Genomic DNA, 19,784 nt, shown 5'->3' with positions numbered 1-19,784 from the left:
TCACATAGCGAAAACAAGATTTACCATCGCGGCAGGCATTCACGACTTTCAAGAACAATAGCTTTTAGTATCCTATCTAAAGTTTTCTCATCTCTGTGCACGTAATAATGATTTCTTTTTCTTGATTGATGATACGTCTTCTTTCTCAATTTAGGTATGGTTTTCTACGGAACAGATGACCTACTTTAAAAACAACGTAACAGTGTAAGAAATGAGCGAACAAAGGATTTCTTTCGAAAATAACTGAAACACAATCGAACCGAAGAGAGAGAAAATGATCCGAATTCTAACTAACGTTCAGTCGCAGATCGGCGACTAGCATTTGAAAGAGTTTATTCAACGAAACCTACTAAAATTATATACACAGTTAATACTCTCGCGTTTAGATTATAGCTCCTTTCGAACAAGATAGATATTTTCATTTGCATTTTTTGTTTAGCTCTCTAACTCAATCTCGATCACTTGAACAGACGACACGGCGAAAACTGATGGAATCGCGAAGAACATGAGAACAAACAAGAACAACGTAAAATAACAGTGCCCTTAGAGAAAGGAAAACAGAACCGAATCCGAACCACATCGTCAACAATAAAATAACAGAACCTTCCGATTTAGGTATAACATTCAATGGTGACATTCGTGATCGATCGATCGATTTTAAACACAACTGATGCATATATGGTGGTCGTCACGCGCCTTCTGCTTTCTCAGTGACAAAAGTCTTCTCCGGGGTTAAGTTCTCAAGTTTGCAACGGAATTTCCGGGAAATTCTCACGACGAAACCATCTCTTTTCATCTTCTACACTTAGCTACACTACTAAGCCCGATCGATAAACATTCACACGTGCACACGTTTCTCTGACTGGAACTCAAATATATGTATCATATGTAACATTCTTAGCACAGCAAATAATCGCTTCATTTGACTAATATCGATGTGTTTATCTCATTTAGGTATTTGTTTAAACTAAGTTTTCCTGTTAAAACCTAACAACTGAAGACGAACGGCTTGTGGCTCAAGCAACGACGGCTGCGGCGGCGGCTTATAGGTTAAAGGTTAAAGATTTTTCTCAATATGAATAAAATCTGTCTGTTAGTCTGCTTAAAACTCAATAATGTCTCTTCTAAAACTATCAGAACTAGAGAACTAGGAGGCGTTTGTCGTCGAACGACAAGACAAAAATCATGGTCAGATGAAGTTCAACTATATGGTTTCTTTATCTGGGAGTAATCCCGTTTGACGTCATGGTCATTTGGCATAACGTTAAGAATGACCAATATGAGAAGAAGGATTATGATTGAGGTTATGTCAAACGACCATCATGCCAAAATGAGATACTCCCCTTTCTCCATGTATCGTTTTCTTTGCTGCCGGCATGGAAATTAAGCGTGTGTAGAGTTTTCTTTTGCATCCAAACTTAATTACCTACATTGGTTAGCATATGTATGAAAACGCAGCATTATTATTGGTCTTTGCAACCTTTTCAGGTGTTTTGTTTCACTGAATAACTTTTACATATTTGCTTAAAGTCTCTATTACAAAGACAAATCAATTTTACATATTTCGCTCCTGAAATAATCCACAGCGCAAGAAATTCTTAAGAAACAATCCTTGAAATTCGTCAGATTTTTTTTCAGAGATGAACTGGACGAATTCCAGAGAAATTTCTTGAGGAATTCTCAGGTAGCTCCCAATGGAATTCCCAGCAAAATTGCTAGAGGAATTTTCAAAGACATTTTCAAGGGAAATCTCGAATGAACTTTTGAAAGAAGTTTAAGTACTCCTAGAAGAATTTTCGGATAAATTTGCCGAAAAATTTCCGGAGGAACTCACAAAGTAATTACCTGAGGAATTTTAGGAGATATTTGAAGACGAGACACACAGGTATTTCCAGAAGAACTTCCGAAGTTATTCCAGAGGAATTCCTAGAGATTGTTTCAGGATTTCCTAAGAAGATTACCCGCAGGAATTCCCTGAGAGATTACCAGAGATATAATTCGCGAAATGATAAATTGCCAGTGTTATGTTCTGCTTTCTGCTAGGTTTTAGGGAAACTCAATTATTCACGGATGAGTTCCCAAGAGTTTCCAAAGAAATTCCAACATTTTTTTAAAATTATTCCTAATAAATTTCCAAAGAAATTCTTGGCAGAATTTCCAGATTTTACCCAGAGAAATTTTTGGATGATTACTAGAGAATTTGGAGGAATTTTCAGTACAATTCCCAGAAGAATTTTTGGAGAGAGTTGGTAAGATATTCTGGTGTAAGGCCATTCGGCCGAAGATATTCTGACCCTGAAGACATCGCTGAGGAACTCCCAATGGAAGTCACAAAGAACTTTCCAAAGGGATTTCCAGTGAAATTGATAGAAATTTGCAAACGGACTACTGAAGAAATGGCGCAAAATGATTCCCAGAGGAGTTCTTAGAGAAATTAATAGATGAATTCTCAGAGTGACATTTTCCGAAGATATTTGTTGAGGAATACTCGGAGAATTCCAATAATTTCCCAAAACTTCCAGAAGCTTTCAGAAGGATTTCCGGATGATTTATCGAGAGAATGATCAGAGAAGTTCTCACATAAACTCCTGGTGATTTCTTGAGAGATTCATGAAGACATTTTGGAAGGGATTCTCAAAAAAACGGAACTCCGATTCTTGAAAACTTGCACTGTCATTCCAGCAAACACTTCAATGGAATTCTCAGCGATATAATATAAAAAAAATCCGAGAAATTCTGTTTTTCTTGGAGAGTATTTTAAATGATTTACTAGAGACGATCTCGCAGGACTTTTTCAGAACAATTCAGAAACGTGTAGCAACTAAATTCTTCTCAACGCCATTCTCAGAAGTAATTCAGAAAAAAATATTCCAAAATAAATAACTGGAAGAGATTTCGAAGGAACTCCCAGTGTCAGAGGAAATTTCCATCTGAAACTTGCGACCCCATATGAGGTCTCAGTGAAATTTAACGAAGAATCTCCAGAAGACTGTTTGAAATAGGAATGTTTTGTGAATTCCCAGAGAATCCTTACAAATATTCCTGAGTATTCGGAGAAATTTTTCAAGGAATTTCAAGAAATTTTCTAATGAAAGCTTTAGCATTACAAGCGAAACTACTATTGAAAAAAAAAATTCAAGAAATTACCAGAGAAACTCCAAAGAAATCTTTAGCATCGCCAACAAAACTACAACTTCTTGCTACTTAAATTTTGTCCGAAAATTTCCCAGAAGCATTTTCAAAATGACTCCAAGCGAATTTTCTGCAAAATCAATTGCTCTAGTTTCCAGAAGGATTTATGGAGAACTATTTGGGATTCCCTGAGCATATTGTAGCAATAATACTGTTTATTTATACTTACTTTACTTACTATTTTAAAAGAGGGAAATGCCTCTGTCAATGATTGATTTAAAGAGACATTTTGAGAGAAATTGCCGGATAAATTGCGTGTATAATTGCTTGAGGAATTCCCGATTGAATTGCAAAAGGAACTGATCCGGAAATAATCTCCACAGGGTTGCATATTTTAGGAACTTCCAAAAACATTTCTAAGAAAGAATTCCTAGAAACTTACTGTTCTTGGATTACTTTCTGAAGATGTTTTGAGAGAATTTCCTGGAAGAATTCAAGAAGGCTTACTGAAAAAGACCGTGGAATAGACCCTGAAGAAATCTACGATTATCGCTTGAAGAGTTCCTGTAGAAACACCTGTCTCTTGAAGAAATTACTAGAGTTTCTGGATAAAAGCTTAAAAGCACTTTCTGTTGCAATTATTTAAAACTTCCATGGAGAGTTCCTAGAGGAAACCATGGATGAGCTTGTAAAGACATTTTTATTCAAGTGGTTCCCTGACCAATTCCAATTACCTGTTGCCTCATTAGGAATTTTCTGTTGCAATCCCTAGTTCTAGTGAAATTATATGAACAATTCTTGCTCTAAAGAGGATATCCAATTTCATCCATGAAGTACTCCATGAAGGAGTTCTTGGTGCCATTTGAGAATTTGCTGTAGAAAGTTTGTATAGAATGTCTTAGAATGCCTATCGAATCTCTGATAGAATTACAAAAACACGTTGATCAGTGGAGTTCCTAAGATAATTTCTTTAGGGACTTTCAACAAAACATCTTGGCAACATCCCTGTAGGATTTTTGGGGTTTCTGTGAGAATTCCTGGATCAAAACTTGGAATGATTCCTATGATAATGGCTTGTAAAGATCCTGAAAACAGTTCTAGAGGAATACTGAGGTAAGTACCTTCTGAATCCATAGAACCGCTTTTGGGGGGATACTGGCAGAAAACCTTGAAGTAACTCCTTATGGTGTTCCTTATAAGTTACAAATTCGTTGAAAAGGTTTTTGAAAGGTTTTTTAGAAGCGTCTGAGGAGTCTCTTTGAATTAGTGTTCGAAAACAAAATCATGAAGAAATCATTAGAGATATATGAGACGAAACGTCTTGAATAGCTCCTAAGGAAATTAATAGAAGTTTTTTTTAACAAACCCTGTAAGAAGTGTTGCAAAATCCTTACAAAGTTTTTGTAGGATATTTTGAGTTACCTAGAAAAATTCCTAGAGCAATTTCTAAGAAAAGTTTTTCCATTCCTTGCAGGTATGTAATACCAATGTTCCCCAAAGTTTTAAGATACTCAATGAAACGATATCCATATTTATGTAACCAATGGATCAGTTAGGGTCTGCTTCCAGAGCAGTTTGGATGCATTGAGACATAAGTGTAACTTTAACTATTATTCGCAATCGTGTAACACATCTCGCACCGCGGGACAAACTCAACAATCAATCACACCGACGTGTTTCTCCTTAACTCTATACACATATGGTAGACTCTTTTTGTCTTCCGTCCCTCCTCCTCCTGTTACTCGCTATCCCGGTTATGGATAGTAATTAACACCTTACACGTACATAGTTTTTTTTTCTTTTTGCTTTTCTCCGTTTTCTTTGCATCAATAATCGTGTGGGGCTTGAACAGAAAGAGTCAAATTTTCGGCTGAATCGCAATAAATCTCTTGTAAATACTTCATAGTTTCAATATCTTGTTTCCATATCGTAATCTAGTAAAATCCTATTGTTTCACACATTCTCTCTGCGAGCAGATTCCGGTGACTGCAGCCAGTACCACCTACTGCACATTGTCCATGCATTTGATTTTGACTTTTGAATTCCGCCGTTGAACTTCGGAACCTAGACCATCCCGAGTTTTTCCATCTTTCAATTTTCCTATCGGTAATCATACTAATAAGAGTCTGCTGGGAAGTTTTTCTTCTCTCGTCTTGAGGGGGAGAGCGGAACGATTACAATTACGATTTCAAAATTTAAAAAACTAAGAAATTCGAAAACCGATCAATGATAAAACCTAGTCTCTGTGTGTGTGTGTGTATGTATGTGTTTGTTGACGAAGACGCCAGTAGTATTTAGTGTAATCTATCGACTATAGCCTAGCGCGTGCATTCTGCTCAGCTGCTGCCTGCCTGCCAGCTTAGCTTCTTAGGGCAATGGAACGGTGACCTGCACGTACGACTGGGGGAAGTAGCCGGTTCGGCCGTTGACGCTGCCTTCGAACCAGTTCTCGTCCACACGCTGAATGAGCGTGATGACGTCGTTTTCCTGGAAAGAGTGTGAGAAAGAAAATGGTGTTAGGAATCGGATAAATCATTGCATGTAATTAACTATTTAGGATAAATATAGTGTTTCCGGGGCCCGTGGCGTAGTTGAACTTGAGATTGATTGACCGCTCGTGGATGCTACTCCAGTATCGCCAGACCAGCTACACTTACACAGGAAACCAATGAGATATCTGCCGGGGACTAAGCAGGCATCTTCAGTATGTGAGTGCTGGTAATCTTCTATTTTTAGGCAACAATGGCGCCTGCTATGTCAAGTTGCAGGTCAATGTGGGAAAGGGGAAGGACGTTTGAATCCACATCAGACCGAATATACCTCTGCGTCTGCACAAAATTCATGCGGATGTCGTAGTGTTGGTGAGATATTGTTGGCAAATGGTTCACACATTGGTGCGTGGATGCCAGGCGTAAGAAAGGCGAAAGTTTAGCATGTTTATTACTTTGAAGATAATGCGGCATAGTCCGCTCGATCGCATAACTCGTAGGCGATATCTGAGAGATTGATACTGTGCTGCGAAAGTTGAAAGGAAGGGAAACGGCTTTTTAAACCCGTTTCTGTTCTAGCGATGGCTATGAACATGTGAATATATATGAGTTGTATATAATGGAGAGGAGGGAGAAAGTATATAGAAAGATACAAAGTAGGAGGAAAGGAACGGGCCAGGGATTGAACACAGGACCGAATCAGAAGCGGTAGCCACAAGACCACCAATAAGAACAACGCATTTGTCGTTTCCCGATCGCGCGCGGGTGGCAATAAATCACCAGTATCTTCCCGGATCCGAGCTTCCGAAAAACAATGTGTAATGTGCGCATGTGTAGAAAATGGTCAGTTAGTTCGGTGTAAAACTTGTGGCTGTCGGTACCATCAGAGAAGAGAAGGCCATCTCCCGAGTCAGAAATTGAAAAATATTTCATGCTGTTGGTCGCGACACCTAGCGGTTGAAGCCACACTTTTTACACGGAAAATTTCAACCGTGTTGACACGAAAAAGCAAAGTATTTCGGAGGCAGGTACACCAACACAAAAAACTAATTCGCAAAAAAATGTGTTTAACTAGAATGTATTTCGGGGATACAGTCGAAGTTGCTTATCTCTTAAAACCGTAAATAGGGTACGCCATACAATAGTGAATAGATGAATAGATGAATCCATTATGATAATCAAGAAAAATTGTTAAAACACCATTATTATGCTTTATAACAGCCTGCAATTGCAAAAAACATCTTTGGTACGTGCACCATATTATTGCGATAGTGGTCGAAAAAACAATTGATATGCTCTCCATGAAACAAAATTTCGAAGAATAAGATAATTAATCATCGATATGACGTCATCTGTCCATTAGTTTTAATTATACCTGAAATAATCAATACACTTTGAGCCATGCAGTTGTTTTGACGTTTATACACGATGGAAACGAAATGGGTAGAAACAAAATAAATCGAGTCGATTTTTCACGCCTAAAATTTATCACTTTTCGTGTGTTCGGTTTGTTCTGAGATGCCCTTCTCTTCTCTGGTACCATGTCAGCTGTGCAGGAGTTTCCCAGGACGTTGGGGATTGCGACTGGAGTTGCTTGAAATGTGAAACCACGAAAGAACACCAGGATACGCAGAAGACGTCCAAGAAGAAGACCACCAATGCAGAGCAGTCGACGAAGCCGACCAAGAAAAACTCTGAGAGGATGGATTCTTGTAAACCACAAAAATCGAAGAAGGATTCAACCTCTTAGGGTCGCCTTCTACCACAGCTGTGGCACCACCAATGAACTGGGAACAGGATGTATAGTGTTGGGCAAGATGCGGCAACGTGTGATCGGGTGGCAGCCGATCAACGCAAGGATATGTGTATGTTAAGAGTTAAGGGCTGTTTCTTCAACTACAGCAGGGCTGCCCAACGTACGGCCCGCGGGCCGGATCCGGCCCGCGAGGAGATTTTGTGCGGCCCGCGGCACGAATGAAAAAAAATATTAGAATTCGGCCTGAGCATAAACATTTTTAAATAATTAATTCTATAAGTGAAATGTTATTAAAAGAAAAGCAATTTTATTGATTGATTGAGGTTTATAAATGTTTAAACACATGTATTAACATGGCGATTAAGAATTAGATTATGTCAATATGAAAGTTTTTGTAAGAATTTGAGAACTCTTGCTGGCATTGTAAAATTAATAAATAAAAACATTTCAACAACAACAACTTCGAATAATACAAGCAAAAACTTGTAATTAGAAGGCACAGAATGTTGCTTATTGACAAAATGAGAGATGAAATGTTTTGCAGCTTAGTTGGTTAAAGCGCTGGTCTAGTGAATACGGAACCGTGGGTTGAATCCCATCAGAACGCGATTTTTTTCACAAATTTCATCTCTCAATTTGTTAATTAGCAACATTCTGTGCCTTCTAATCACATTGTTTTCAAACATTCCAGCCAATCTGATAAATGCCAGTAAAGGGCAATATATATATTTGAACTTCGAGTAACTTTAAAATATATAAAATAACATCAATCAAAATTTTACGAATTTTCGTAAGAGTTCAGCAAGCTCAGGAACATCATAGAAACATCAATAGGGCCCATCGTAGAATCTTGCCTTGCATCTCTCTTAATACTGAAACGAATTTCACTATTCTGGAAGAATTTTCATATATTTTTACTGAAATTCCATTAGAAACTAAAAAGTTCTATTTTCATCTTTAGAATTTTAAAATTTGTTTTGGTCATATTGATCAGTAAAACTCAAAGAAGTTTTTGCAAAAAAATGTATTATCGTCGGATTTAAATTTCTGGCCCGTTGACTGGTATGAAGTGCCACTTGTGGCCCGCAGCAGTAAAAGGTTGGGCAGGCCTGAACTACAGCATCATCAACGTCCACTGCCCACACGAAGGAAGAGCTGGATGACGAGAAAGAAGCGTTCTACGCGCAGTTAGAGCAAACATACGATGGTTGCTCGCCGCGTGACGTGAAAATCGTTGTAGGTGACATAAATGCGCAGGTAGGAAGGGAGGAAATGTACAGACCGGTAATCGAGCGAAACAGCCTGCACGCCGTATGATAACGGCCAGCGATGCGTAAACTTTGCAGCCTCCCGTGGTATGGTAGTCCGAAGCACCTTCTTCCTCCGCAAAGATATCCACAAAGCCACCTGGAGATCACCCGACCATCAAACAGAAAACCAAATCGACCACGTTCTAATCGACGGTAAATTCTTCTCGGATATAACCAATGTCCGCACATACCGCAGTGCGAATATAGATTCGGATCACTACTTAGTTGCTGTATGCATGCGCTCAAAACTTTCGACAGTTATTACCACGCGTCGAAGTCGAACGCCGCGGCTCAACATCGAGCAACTTCGTAACGTAGAAGTGGCTCAAGACTACGCGCAGCAGTTAGCAGTGGCCCTACCAACGGAAAAGCAGCTTGGCGCAGCTACACTTGAAGATGGCTGGAGGGACATCCGATCCGCCATAGGTAGTACCTCGGCTACAGCACTAGGCTTCGCGACTCCGAATCACAGAAACGACTGGTACGACGACGAATAGGAACAGTTGAAAAACGAGAAGAATGCAGCATGGGCGAGAATGCTGCAACACCGTACGAGAGCGAATGAGGCACGTTACAAACAGGCGTGGAACAGGCAGAACTCAGTCTTCCGGATGAAGAAGCGCCAGCAGGAAGAACGAGATCGCGAAGCGATGGAAGATCTGTACCGCGCTAAGGACACACGAAAGTTCTACGAGAAGCTGAACCACTCGCGCCGAGGCTTTGTGCCACAAGCCGACATGTGCCGAGATAATCACGGGAATATTCTCACGAGCGAGCATGAGGTGGTCGAGAGATGGCAGCAGCATTACGATGAGCACCTCAATGGCGAAGTTGGAAGCACCGAAGGTGGTGCGGTAACAGATCTAGGAGTACGTGCGCAGTAGACCTGTTCACTTTGAAACTTTTTTTCTCCGATTCTCCGTGACACATCAAATTATCAATCCACATGCAAAAACAAGTCTTCAGTCCAAAATTGAGCCAAATTTATAAAGATTTAAAGGTGTATCAAATCGATTTTGTGTTTTTTTAACCGTTTTTACTGAAATTTACTCATAAATCCAGAAAATTGCTCCGAAAGGGTGCCGAAAATACCGTTAGGACATAGTTAGTACAATACTCTACAACTTTGCCAAAGATACTATGGTGTTTAAATTGCTTATTTCGAAGCTATTCAAACATTTTAGTTGAAAAATCACGAAAAAACACGATATTTTTACGATTTTACATATAAAAGTCATGTAATTTTACATTATTTTACGTGACTAAATTAATTAGCTATTTCTCCTTTGTGTAACGAACATTTCGGCCATACATCGTTTTCGTGTAGGAATTCGTTTTCAATGACTAATTATCAAAAGTATGTCACGTTGATACTAAAAATCGCGTAGAGTTGCCAGCACGAATTAAAACAAAGTTACCCATGATTAAGACGTCATGCCATCGTATTCTAATGTCTTTTGATTCAAGTATCAGAAATGGCGCAGATGATAAGGCTCGAGCCTGCGGATCAGAAGGTCCCAGATTCAAGCTCAAATACATAAGTTTTTTTTTTCTTTCTTTGTAGCAGTTAGGATGATGAATCTGCCATGGCCCATGTCTTACACGCAATCTCCCAAATAATGATGATCGGGATCTGCCAATTAAGCCCATTCCAGGACTAGTTAGATATTTAGTTTACTTGTTGACAAGAAATCGTGTCGACGAGATCAGCTGGACGAAATATTGGACATCTGTTTGATATCGATTAATTTAGCTAAAACAATTCAATACGATGATGGAACTGCTTCTGGATGCAACATTTATCATACAACTGTGGAGATTACTTGCATCTATCTAGCCACAAGCAACACAACTACACGATAAAGGGAAACTTCATTCTTACTACGGTTTCGAAACAAGGCTATGATGCCAAATTGCAATGAGATGCAGATCGTAGTCTCATTAACTTAGCTGGATCGAGACGCAAAAAATCCTATTCCAGGGCTCGAACCTTGAATCTTCGAATCGGCAGTCTCATGCTCAACCATCTACACCAAATTAAAACTGATGCAGATGCGACAAAGAAATGTAGGGGTAGGCGGGGCAATATGGACACCCTAAGGTTTTTGCCAACTTTACCTGGCAAGATGTCAAAAAAGTTTAGTTTTTTGATACATGTATCATTTTAAAGTCTATTTAGCATCTATTGCATAAGAATGCTCACGAAGAAAAATGATTTATCCACTTTAAAAAATGTTATGAAAAATGTTAGTTTTTCATGACCGTCTTCAAGCATACGGGGCAGAATGGACACCCAGGTGGGGCAATATGGACACCATGAGACTTTTACGAATTTCGTACATTATTTACACCTATAAAGTCATTTCATTACAAAACAACTATTATGGATGAATAATACGCCGAAGTAGTTCATTTTTGTTCAGTTAATTTAAATTCAGGCTGTTTTGGATAAAGCTTCGTTTTTGTCGGCATGTACAGATGTGCATAGAACAACTATTTTCCACTGCTGTCGTTTTTTGACCAATTTGTTTCACCCTATGTCTACTATAGTGAACATTTAACCGAAAATATACTGAAATCGAAGAATTTGGTTGGTTTGTGATTTAGGTTATATTTTTCCCTTGCCGCTTCTTTCAAAAAGGTGAGTGTCCATTTTGCCCCGGCAGCAGAGGATATTTCCAAACTTGATTTTTGATATAATAAAGAAGAAAATATAAACATGTTAAGCATGTAGATACAGTAAAACTACTTGCATGTGTTCTAGAAATATCAGGTTTTGCTCGACCTGCAATAAATTAATCACTAAATCTTATTTTAGATGGTGTGAAAATTAAAATTTCCATGCACAAAAAACGGAGGACGCAACTTTTTCATGTAAAATCAAGTATAATTTTAATTTCGAATGTTTCTTTCCTGAAATTACGTTTTAGACAAATGGACTATATTCTCCATTCATTAAAAGTTCAAAAAAGTTCGCATATTTCAAAATACTGAGGGTGTCCATTCTGCCCCGGGTGTCCATAATGCCCCGCCTACCCCTAATGACGTTTTAATCATGGGTAACTTTGTTTAATTTTGTGCTGGTAACTCTATGCGATTTTTAGTATCAACGTGACATACTTTTGATAATTAGTCAATGAAAACGAATTCCTACACCAAAATGATGTATGGACGAAATGTTCGTAACACATAGGAGCAATAGCTAATTAATTTAGTCACTTAAAACAATGCAAATTTACATGACTTTTACATGAAAAATCGTAAAAATATTGTAGTTTTTCGCGATTTTTTAACGAAAATTGTTGAATAACTTTGAAATAAGCAATTTAAACACCGTAGTGTCTTCGGCAAAGCTGTAGAGTATTGTTCCAACTATATTTGAACGGTGTTTTCGGTACCTTCTCGGTGCAATTTTCTGGATATTGGAGTACATTTTCATGAAAATGCTCGAAAAAACACAAAATCGATTTGATACACCTCTAAACCTTTATCAATTTGACTCATTTTTGGACTGAAGACTTGTTTTTGCATGTGGATTGATAATTTGATGTGACACGGGTAGGTAAAAAAAAGTGAACAGGTCTAGTGCGCAGGACGAAAGATTTCCAGCCCCTAACCTCCAAGAGATTGAAGAGGAACTCAGCAAGGTTGAAAAACAACAAAGCCACTGGAGCAGATCAACTACCAAGCGAGTTACTAAAACACGGTGGAGAAGCACTACACTGGGTCATTTCCACGATTTGGGAGGAGAAAGTGTTACCGGAGGAGTGGATGGAAGGTATCGTGTGTCTCATCTACAAAAAGGTCGATAAGTTGGATTGCGGGAACTATCGCGCGATCACACTACTGAGCGCTGCCTACAAGGTACTCTCTCAAATTTTATGCCGCCGTCTATCACCGATTGCAAGAGAGTTCATGAGGCAATATCAGGCTGGATTCATGGGTGAACGCGTTACAACGGACCAGATGTTCACCATCCGTCAGGTGTTGCAGAAATGCCGCGAATACAACGTGCCCACACATCATTTGTTCATCGATTTCAAATCGGCGTATGATACAATCGATCGAGGACAGCAATGGCAGATTATGCACGAATACAGATTCCCGGATAAACTGATACGATTAATCAAGGCGACGATGGATCGAGTTATGTGCGTAGTTCGAGTATCAGGGACACTCTCGAGTCCCTTCGAATCTCGCAGAGGGTTACGGCAAGGTGATGGTCTTTCGTGCTTGCTGTTCAACATTGCTTTAGAGGGTGTAATTAGGAGAGCGAGGATAAACACGAGTGGGACGATTTTCATGAAATCCGTTCAGCTGCTTGGTTTCGCTGATGATATTGATATTATTGCTCGTAAATTTGAGACGATGGCGGAAACGTACATCCGACTAAAGAGTGAAGCCAGGCGAATCGGATTAGCCATAAATGTGTCGAAGACAAAGTACATGATGGCAAAGGGCTCCAGGGAGGAATAACCGCGCCCGCCACCCCGAATTTATATCGACGGTGATGAAATTGAGGCGGTTGAAGAATTCGTGTACTTGGGCTCACTGGTAACCGCCGACAACGATACCAGCAGAGAAATTCAGAGGTGCATTGTGGCAGGAAATCGTGCTTACTTTGGACTCCGCAGAACTCTACGATTGAATAAAGTTCGCCGTAACACGAAGTTAACCATCTACAAAACGTTGATTAGACCGGTCGTCCTCTATGGGCACGAAACATGGACCCTACGTGCAGAGGACCAACGCGCCCTTGGAGTTTTCGAACGGAAGGTGTTGCGTACCATCAACGGCGGAGTGCAGATGGAAGACGGGAGAAGGCGAATGAACCACGAGCTGCATCAGCTGCTGAGAGAACCAACCATCGTCCATACCTCGAAAATCGGGAGGATACGGTGGGCGGGTCACGTCATCAGTATGTCGGATAGCAACCCGATTAAAATGGTTCTCGAGAGTCATCCGACCGGTTCAAGAAGACGTGGAGCGCAGCGAGCTAGGTGAGTTGATCAAGTGGAGGACGATTTTCGGACCCTTCACAGAGTGCGGAACTCGAGATGCACAGCCATGGACCGAGTAGAATTGAGACGACTTCTACGAACAGCAGAGGATACTCAGGCCTTTGTCTAACCGATAAGTTAAGGTAAGTAACATATCCCGAATATATATTGTAGCGAGTTTGAGATAAATCTGGGAGCTCAAACATTCGTAAGGGTTCTACGACATTGCTATACGACTTTATTTAGATACTAACATGGATCTAGATGTACTAACCTTGAAACCCAGCTCTCCGGGGTTCTCCGGCTCGAAATCGTACAGCGCCGTACAGCAGGGTTGCGTAGGCTTGGCGGGCATCGGCGTCCGCGCTGGTGACCGCATTGGCGATGGCAATGGCGAAGCTGGATAGAACAAGAAACAGAAAGACGATTGTTTGTTAGTGAGATGCTTTAGTTCAAGCTAAGATTGTTACGCATCAGATTTCTCTATTCGCTAAGTTTTTACTTGCTACTGAGGTTCAAGTTCAAATTTCTACTGTAAGCTACGTCACAATTCTTATTGCATGTGGGGATTAAACTACCGACAGATGAGCATGTAAGTAGATGTTACTAAAATTGTGGACGACACATGAAAACTAAATTATGGTAACAAAACAAGTATAATCACTACACAGAACAGGGCGGGTGCCATTTGAAACACATTAAACTCGAACGGAAAACGTCGTCAAAGAAAGATGAAACGGTGGAAACATGCAAAAGGAAGGCTTGTTTTGTGGACAGCAGTTCTGGTAGTTAATACTCTTGATTGAAAACCTTGTTGAAAACCGCTAAATTAAATTAGTGATGGCAGCTGGAACTATTAAGTAAGTGGGTTTGTTGAACGAATTGAATTAAAAAAAAACTTTTCTGTACAAAATTAATGATGATTATTTCATCGAATCAAGCATGCATTTAATTTTGAAAGGTAAAATCGATGACTGGTTAAAATAAAAGTTTAATTTGAACAAATTAGAATAAAAGTTTCAATCACACGAATAAAATCGAAAAAAAAAACTGCGAATCATAAATTTGGTGTTACATATTAAGCAAAGAAAAACGAATTTTCGAAAACCAAACAAGAGAAACTCAGCGTCAACGAGAACGACTAATGTGAACTCATTATTATTACGATTTTTTGTTTTATTTTGTTTCGATTCTGTCAAATTTTGATTACCATTGGTGGAACGCGCCTGCGCTTGACCGTTACCCAAAAGTTCCAGATGAGTCGGTTTATTGACCGGCGAATTGAGACGCGATGATGAACCGCCTAGGGTTTCGGTCCCAAAGTAAGTACACAGGAAGAAAGAGAAAGAAAACGAGAGAAAGAAAGATACAAGAGATTGAAAGATACGGAGCAGATCTTTGTTGCGGATTGCGCAGTACGATTAACAGGGGGTACAGATATAGGAGAAGTTGATTTTTATATTTCTGCGTGTATTATAGGTTATGTCGAATGTCACATTTTCAAGGAAAACATAATTTGAAGGTTTAAAAACTGAATGTAGCATATTTTAGGAAAATTTTCATTCACATCAAAGAGAACGTCAATCCGAAAATTCATTGAAGGACACCGACAATCGACACATGTAGGATTCGTTAAGAAACAAACTGGCGATAAAAAAGAACTTGTACGAATATGGAATCATATACGACATAAAACTCAGGTTTACTATGACTTGAACAGTGGAAGAACAAAAACATGAAACGTTATGAGAATGAGCTAAGTGAAAACACGGCTATCATAAAAATCTGTACCAAGGATTGTTGTAGGAATGAAAGGAAGAAGTCAATGTAAATATTTGTTTCATTATTCCCATCACCAAATGTATCAGCTACAAACACTACTCAATGTTGAATGGATTAGTTCAGGATGCACGTAATCTGCTGAAATGCTGTAATCAAGAATAAATAAAATGACGTTCAACAAGATGACAAATTTGTAACGAGTGTGTTAAGTGCAATGTGTTTTCAAACAGTCGCGTTAATTAGAGGCAAAATAATGTATTTGTTAGTTATTACATTCACCGGTATAGAAGGCTGTTATTTATCCTAAGTGTGTTTTTTTGAAGACGCAAAATAACTAATGCGGAATACCTAACCAAAGCCTGAATGTACTAGTTACTGATGTGGAATAAACTAATTTATTATGTGAATGGTATCATTCAATATTGATATGTTCATTTGCGCGGATTTCAAGATGAACTACGAAGTTTTGACAAATGAACTTCAATTCCTAAATAAACAATTAATGGATTGTTTTAAAGATAAAGGCAAACTTTCATGTGTTTTCCAACTAGTCTTTATCAATTGAAGTGTTCATATTATTCACTGTTGTTCAACAATGATGTTTCCTGTATGATGTTCCTCCTAATGACTCGTCGGAGGTGTGTTGGATAATAACCAATTATTACTACCGTTAAACAAATACCACTACACATACGTTAGTCATCATCAGAATACTCATTCTAACTTACCACCACCACGATTACTACACGCACATACACGGGTATGTAGTTTAATGGCCAATTATAAAAATATATACATAAAAGCAAGAGAACAAATAGACAAGACATGGAAATTGTTTTCATAACAACGAACAAATAAAAAAAAGTTAGGTTAAAAATAAAAACAAAAAAACAACAAGTTTGTACTATAAATTTCAAATTATCTACGATTTTGAGACACCATTTATCGATATTTCCCGATAATTCTCCATGGGCTCCTCCTGGATTTCAGCTCAGGATTCTTCCTGGGACACTTTCCAGTATCATTCTCAGAATTCCCCAGGAATGCCTCCCGAGATTCTTTCAGGGATTTCTCCATAATTTTTCTCAGGATTCTTCCTGAAATTTCCGGAATTCATCCAATGGTCTTATCCGGGTTCCCTTAAAGGATGTCTCCAAGGATTCCTTGTGGAACTTTCTCCCGGCATTCTTCAAGGATATTTTCCTACATTCCATCCAGGATTCCTCCCAGAATTCTTTCATTGAACCTCCCGGGGATTGATTCCTTTGCGGATTTCTCCCGCGATTCCTGCCTCATTCTTTTACTGATTATTCCTGAGATTCTATCAGCGGTTACTCGAGGATTATTCCTGGGTTCTCTTCCGAATTTTCTTCCAGGATTCCTTTTTAGATTCCTTCATTGATTCCTCCCGGAATTTGTTCATCGATTTTCCCTAGTTTCCTTTGGGCATTCCTCACAAGATTCATTCTGTTTTCTTTTTCAAAGATTCCTTCAGAGATTTTTTTTCCGAGATTCCTTCATTGATTCTTCCCGAGTTTTCTTAGGAATTTCTCATTGATTCCTGAAAGAATTTTAGTGGGGAGTCCACCCGGAATTCTTTCAGGGATTGAATTCTCCCGGGCTTTCTTCAGGGATATTTTTCGAAATTCTATCAGGGATCCATCCCGGGATTCCTTCTATAATTTATGTAGGAATTCAAGGATATTCTCTTGGGATTCTTTCACGGATTATTCCAGAGATTGCACTAGGGATACCTCTGAGGACCTGGGATCGAATCCCACTCCCGACAAACTCGCAAAATGTGAGTTCTTCCTTCGGAAGGGAAGTAAAGCGTGGGTCCCGAGATGAACTAGCCTAGGGCTAAAAATCTCGTTAATACAGAAAAAAAAAACTAGGGATACCTCCTGGACCCTTTCCAGATTTACTCCTGGGATTCCTTCAATGGTTTTCCCGGGCTTTCCTCAAGGAATCCTTCCGGCATTCCTTTAGAAATTTATCGCAGAAACCCCTCATTGATTTCTTCCGAGATACCTTCAACAATTTCTCTAAGAATTGCTTTATTTTGGGATTTTTGAATGATTATTCTAAGGATTCCTTGAAGGAATTTAACCGGGATTACTTTCGACATTCTTACAGGTATACCTCCCGAGATCCATTTTAACATTTGTGATTTTGTGGGTTCTCCTGGATCCAGGATTCTTTACCATAAATTCTTCATTGATTCTGTCCGGGTTTCTTTTAGAAATTCATCCCGGTATACCTTCGAGATTCCTCAGACTCAAATGATTCCTTCAGGTATACTTTCAGAGAATTCCTTCAGAATTGTTCCTGGGTATTCTCCCGGGTTTCTTCAGGGACTTCTTCGGGGCTTCCATTATGGGTTTCATCCGGGATTACTTCAGGAATTCCTCCCAGGATTCCTTCATTGAATCCTCCCGGGAGTTCATTAATTAATCCTCCGGAGATTTTCTCAAAGATTTTCCTAGGAGTTCTCTTAAGATTCTTGCAGGGCCTTGCTCCTTCCCAGACATCTCCTTAGATTCCTCGAAAAATTCCATGCCGAATTATTTCTGGGATGCTCTCAGTGATTCATGTTGAGATTCTTTCATGTATTGCTCTCGGGATTTCTTCAGAAATTTTCGCCGGGATTCCTCCTGGATTAGTTTAGGGATTCCTTTAGCCAGGGTATTGTTTCGGTAATCTATCCCGGGGTTCATTCAATAGTATAACAAACCATGTTTAAGTATGGATAAATATGCTATAATGGGCAGAAAAAAAGGATTGATAAAAACCTCGGCCATAGATTCTTCCTTACAAAAAGAATCTGGACCAACCGGGTACCGAAGACCTAACTGAATAAACAATTGTCGTGCAACAATTGACGATTTACCCTATAAAAGTTTCGTCGAAATAGAATTTGAAAGAATTATCAGATGTTTAGGGCTTAGACGTGAAAACTTGAGGCATTTGATGGCAAAGTGCGTTGATTAGACAAATTGAGAGATAAATGTGTGAAAAAATTAGCACTTGTTTTAGTGGGATTCGGACTCACGACTCCTTATCGCTAGTCCGGCGCTTTAACCAACTAAGCCATGGAACAAGTTACGATTCTGCGGAATAGAAAGCCAAACTGGATTCGAAACGCCACCCCTACCGGGTTACCTTAACATTCATGTGATGATTTCTCCAAGAAGTCATACTGGGCGTCAATCCTGGAATTTCTTTCCGGAATTCCTCCGAACATGCCTTTTGGAAATTCTTTCAGAAGTTTCATCTGGGGATTCTTTCAGAAAATACTACTACGAATATCTCCGGGAATGCTTTATACGGATTACTTCAGAATTTCGGAAACTTCAACTGGAGATTTCTCCAGACCTTCCCTCTGGGGATTTCACCAGGAACTTCTAGTGGGAAGACTCCATCAATGCCATCTGCTGATACCTCCAACAAATCCTGCTGGGGACTCATCTAGGAATTCCTGTTGGGGGTTCATCTGAGGAGCTCCTTTAGAGAATACCTCTACAGACTTCTGGGGTTCCTCCACGAATGCCATCTGTAGATTCAGCCAGCTTTCTTTATGGTTTCCTTCTGGGGATTTCTCCAGGAATTCCTTCGTAATTTCTTTTATGGATTATTACCGGATTTCAGTCTAGTATCCTTCCCACAATTCCAGGAATTCAATCTAAGGAATTCATCAAAACTCTTCGAGGATTCCTATAAGAAACACTTGTCTCAGTAGTAAACCCTAAAAAAAATCTAAAAACGATTATGAAGTAAAAGCAATAGAAGCATTCAAGAACGAAGTCAAAGGTGAATTCTTCAGAATCACAGAAAAACAATGCAACGTAATAAAAAATATATTCTCAAAAACCCAGAAGAAATTTCGGAGATATTCCTGGAGAGTCTTGTGGAGTGTAGCAGTTGGATTTGAAAAAAAAAAACAAAAGGAAGTCTTTGAAGAATCCCAAAAGATACCCGTGACAGGGACCAAAAAAACTGTAGCAGGAATTACAGGAAAAAACTTCTGAAGCAATTTCTGGAGGAGTCTTAAAAGGCATTTCTGCAAGAATTACCAGAAATTCTAAAAAAAATTGTTCTGGGGACATCTTTAGGAATTCTTTCATAAATTCTTTTAGAGATTTCTACAGGAATTCAGAATAGAATCCTTCCGACGACAAGGGAATTCATCAAAAACTCCTGGAGAATTCCCAGCAGCAATGCTTGTAAGAAACCCTGTAGTAAATCCTGTTAAAATTTCGAAGACGATTATGAACAGAACTCAGCAGAAGCTTTTAGAGCGTTCAAGAACGAGGTC

General features: G+C 39.2%; 1 protein-coding gene across 9 annotated transcripts in view; it reads right to left on the bottom strand.

Annotated features, from left to right (window-relative positions):
* Positions 1-291: 291 nt before the first annotated feature.
* Positions 292-19,784, bottom strand: part of LOC109409854 (endophilin-A) — a 188,848-nt gene continuing 169,355 nt past the window's right edge. For 7 of the 9 annotated variants that reach the window (XM_062855695.1, XM_062855699.1, XM_062855697.1 and 4 more), the window contains 2 exons: positions 13,962-14,086; positions 292-5,619 (listed from right to left, as the gene is read on the bottom strand). In XM_062855695.1, the coding sequence (XP_062711679.1) occupies positions 5,500-5,619; positions 13,962-14,086 (245 nt within the window). In that variant the 3' untranslated portion in view covers positions 292-5,499. Of the gene's footprint in view, positions 5,620-13,961; positions 14,087-14,897; positions 14,991-19,784 lie in introns of all 9 variants that reach the window. The other 2 variants (XM_062855701.1, XM_062855700.1) reach the window with 1 other exon arrangement.

Source organism: Aedes albopictus, chromosome 3, assembly GCF_035046485.1.
Source record: "Aedes albopictus strain Foshan chromosome 3, AalbF5, whole genome shotgun sequence".
Classification (NCBI taxonomy): Eukaryota; Metazoa; Arthropoda; class Insecta; order Diptera; family Culicidae; genus Aedes; species Aedes albopictus.
The sequence above is the reverse complement of the archived record's forward strand: the minus strand, read 5'-3'. Positions and strand labels throughout refer to the sequence as shown.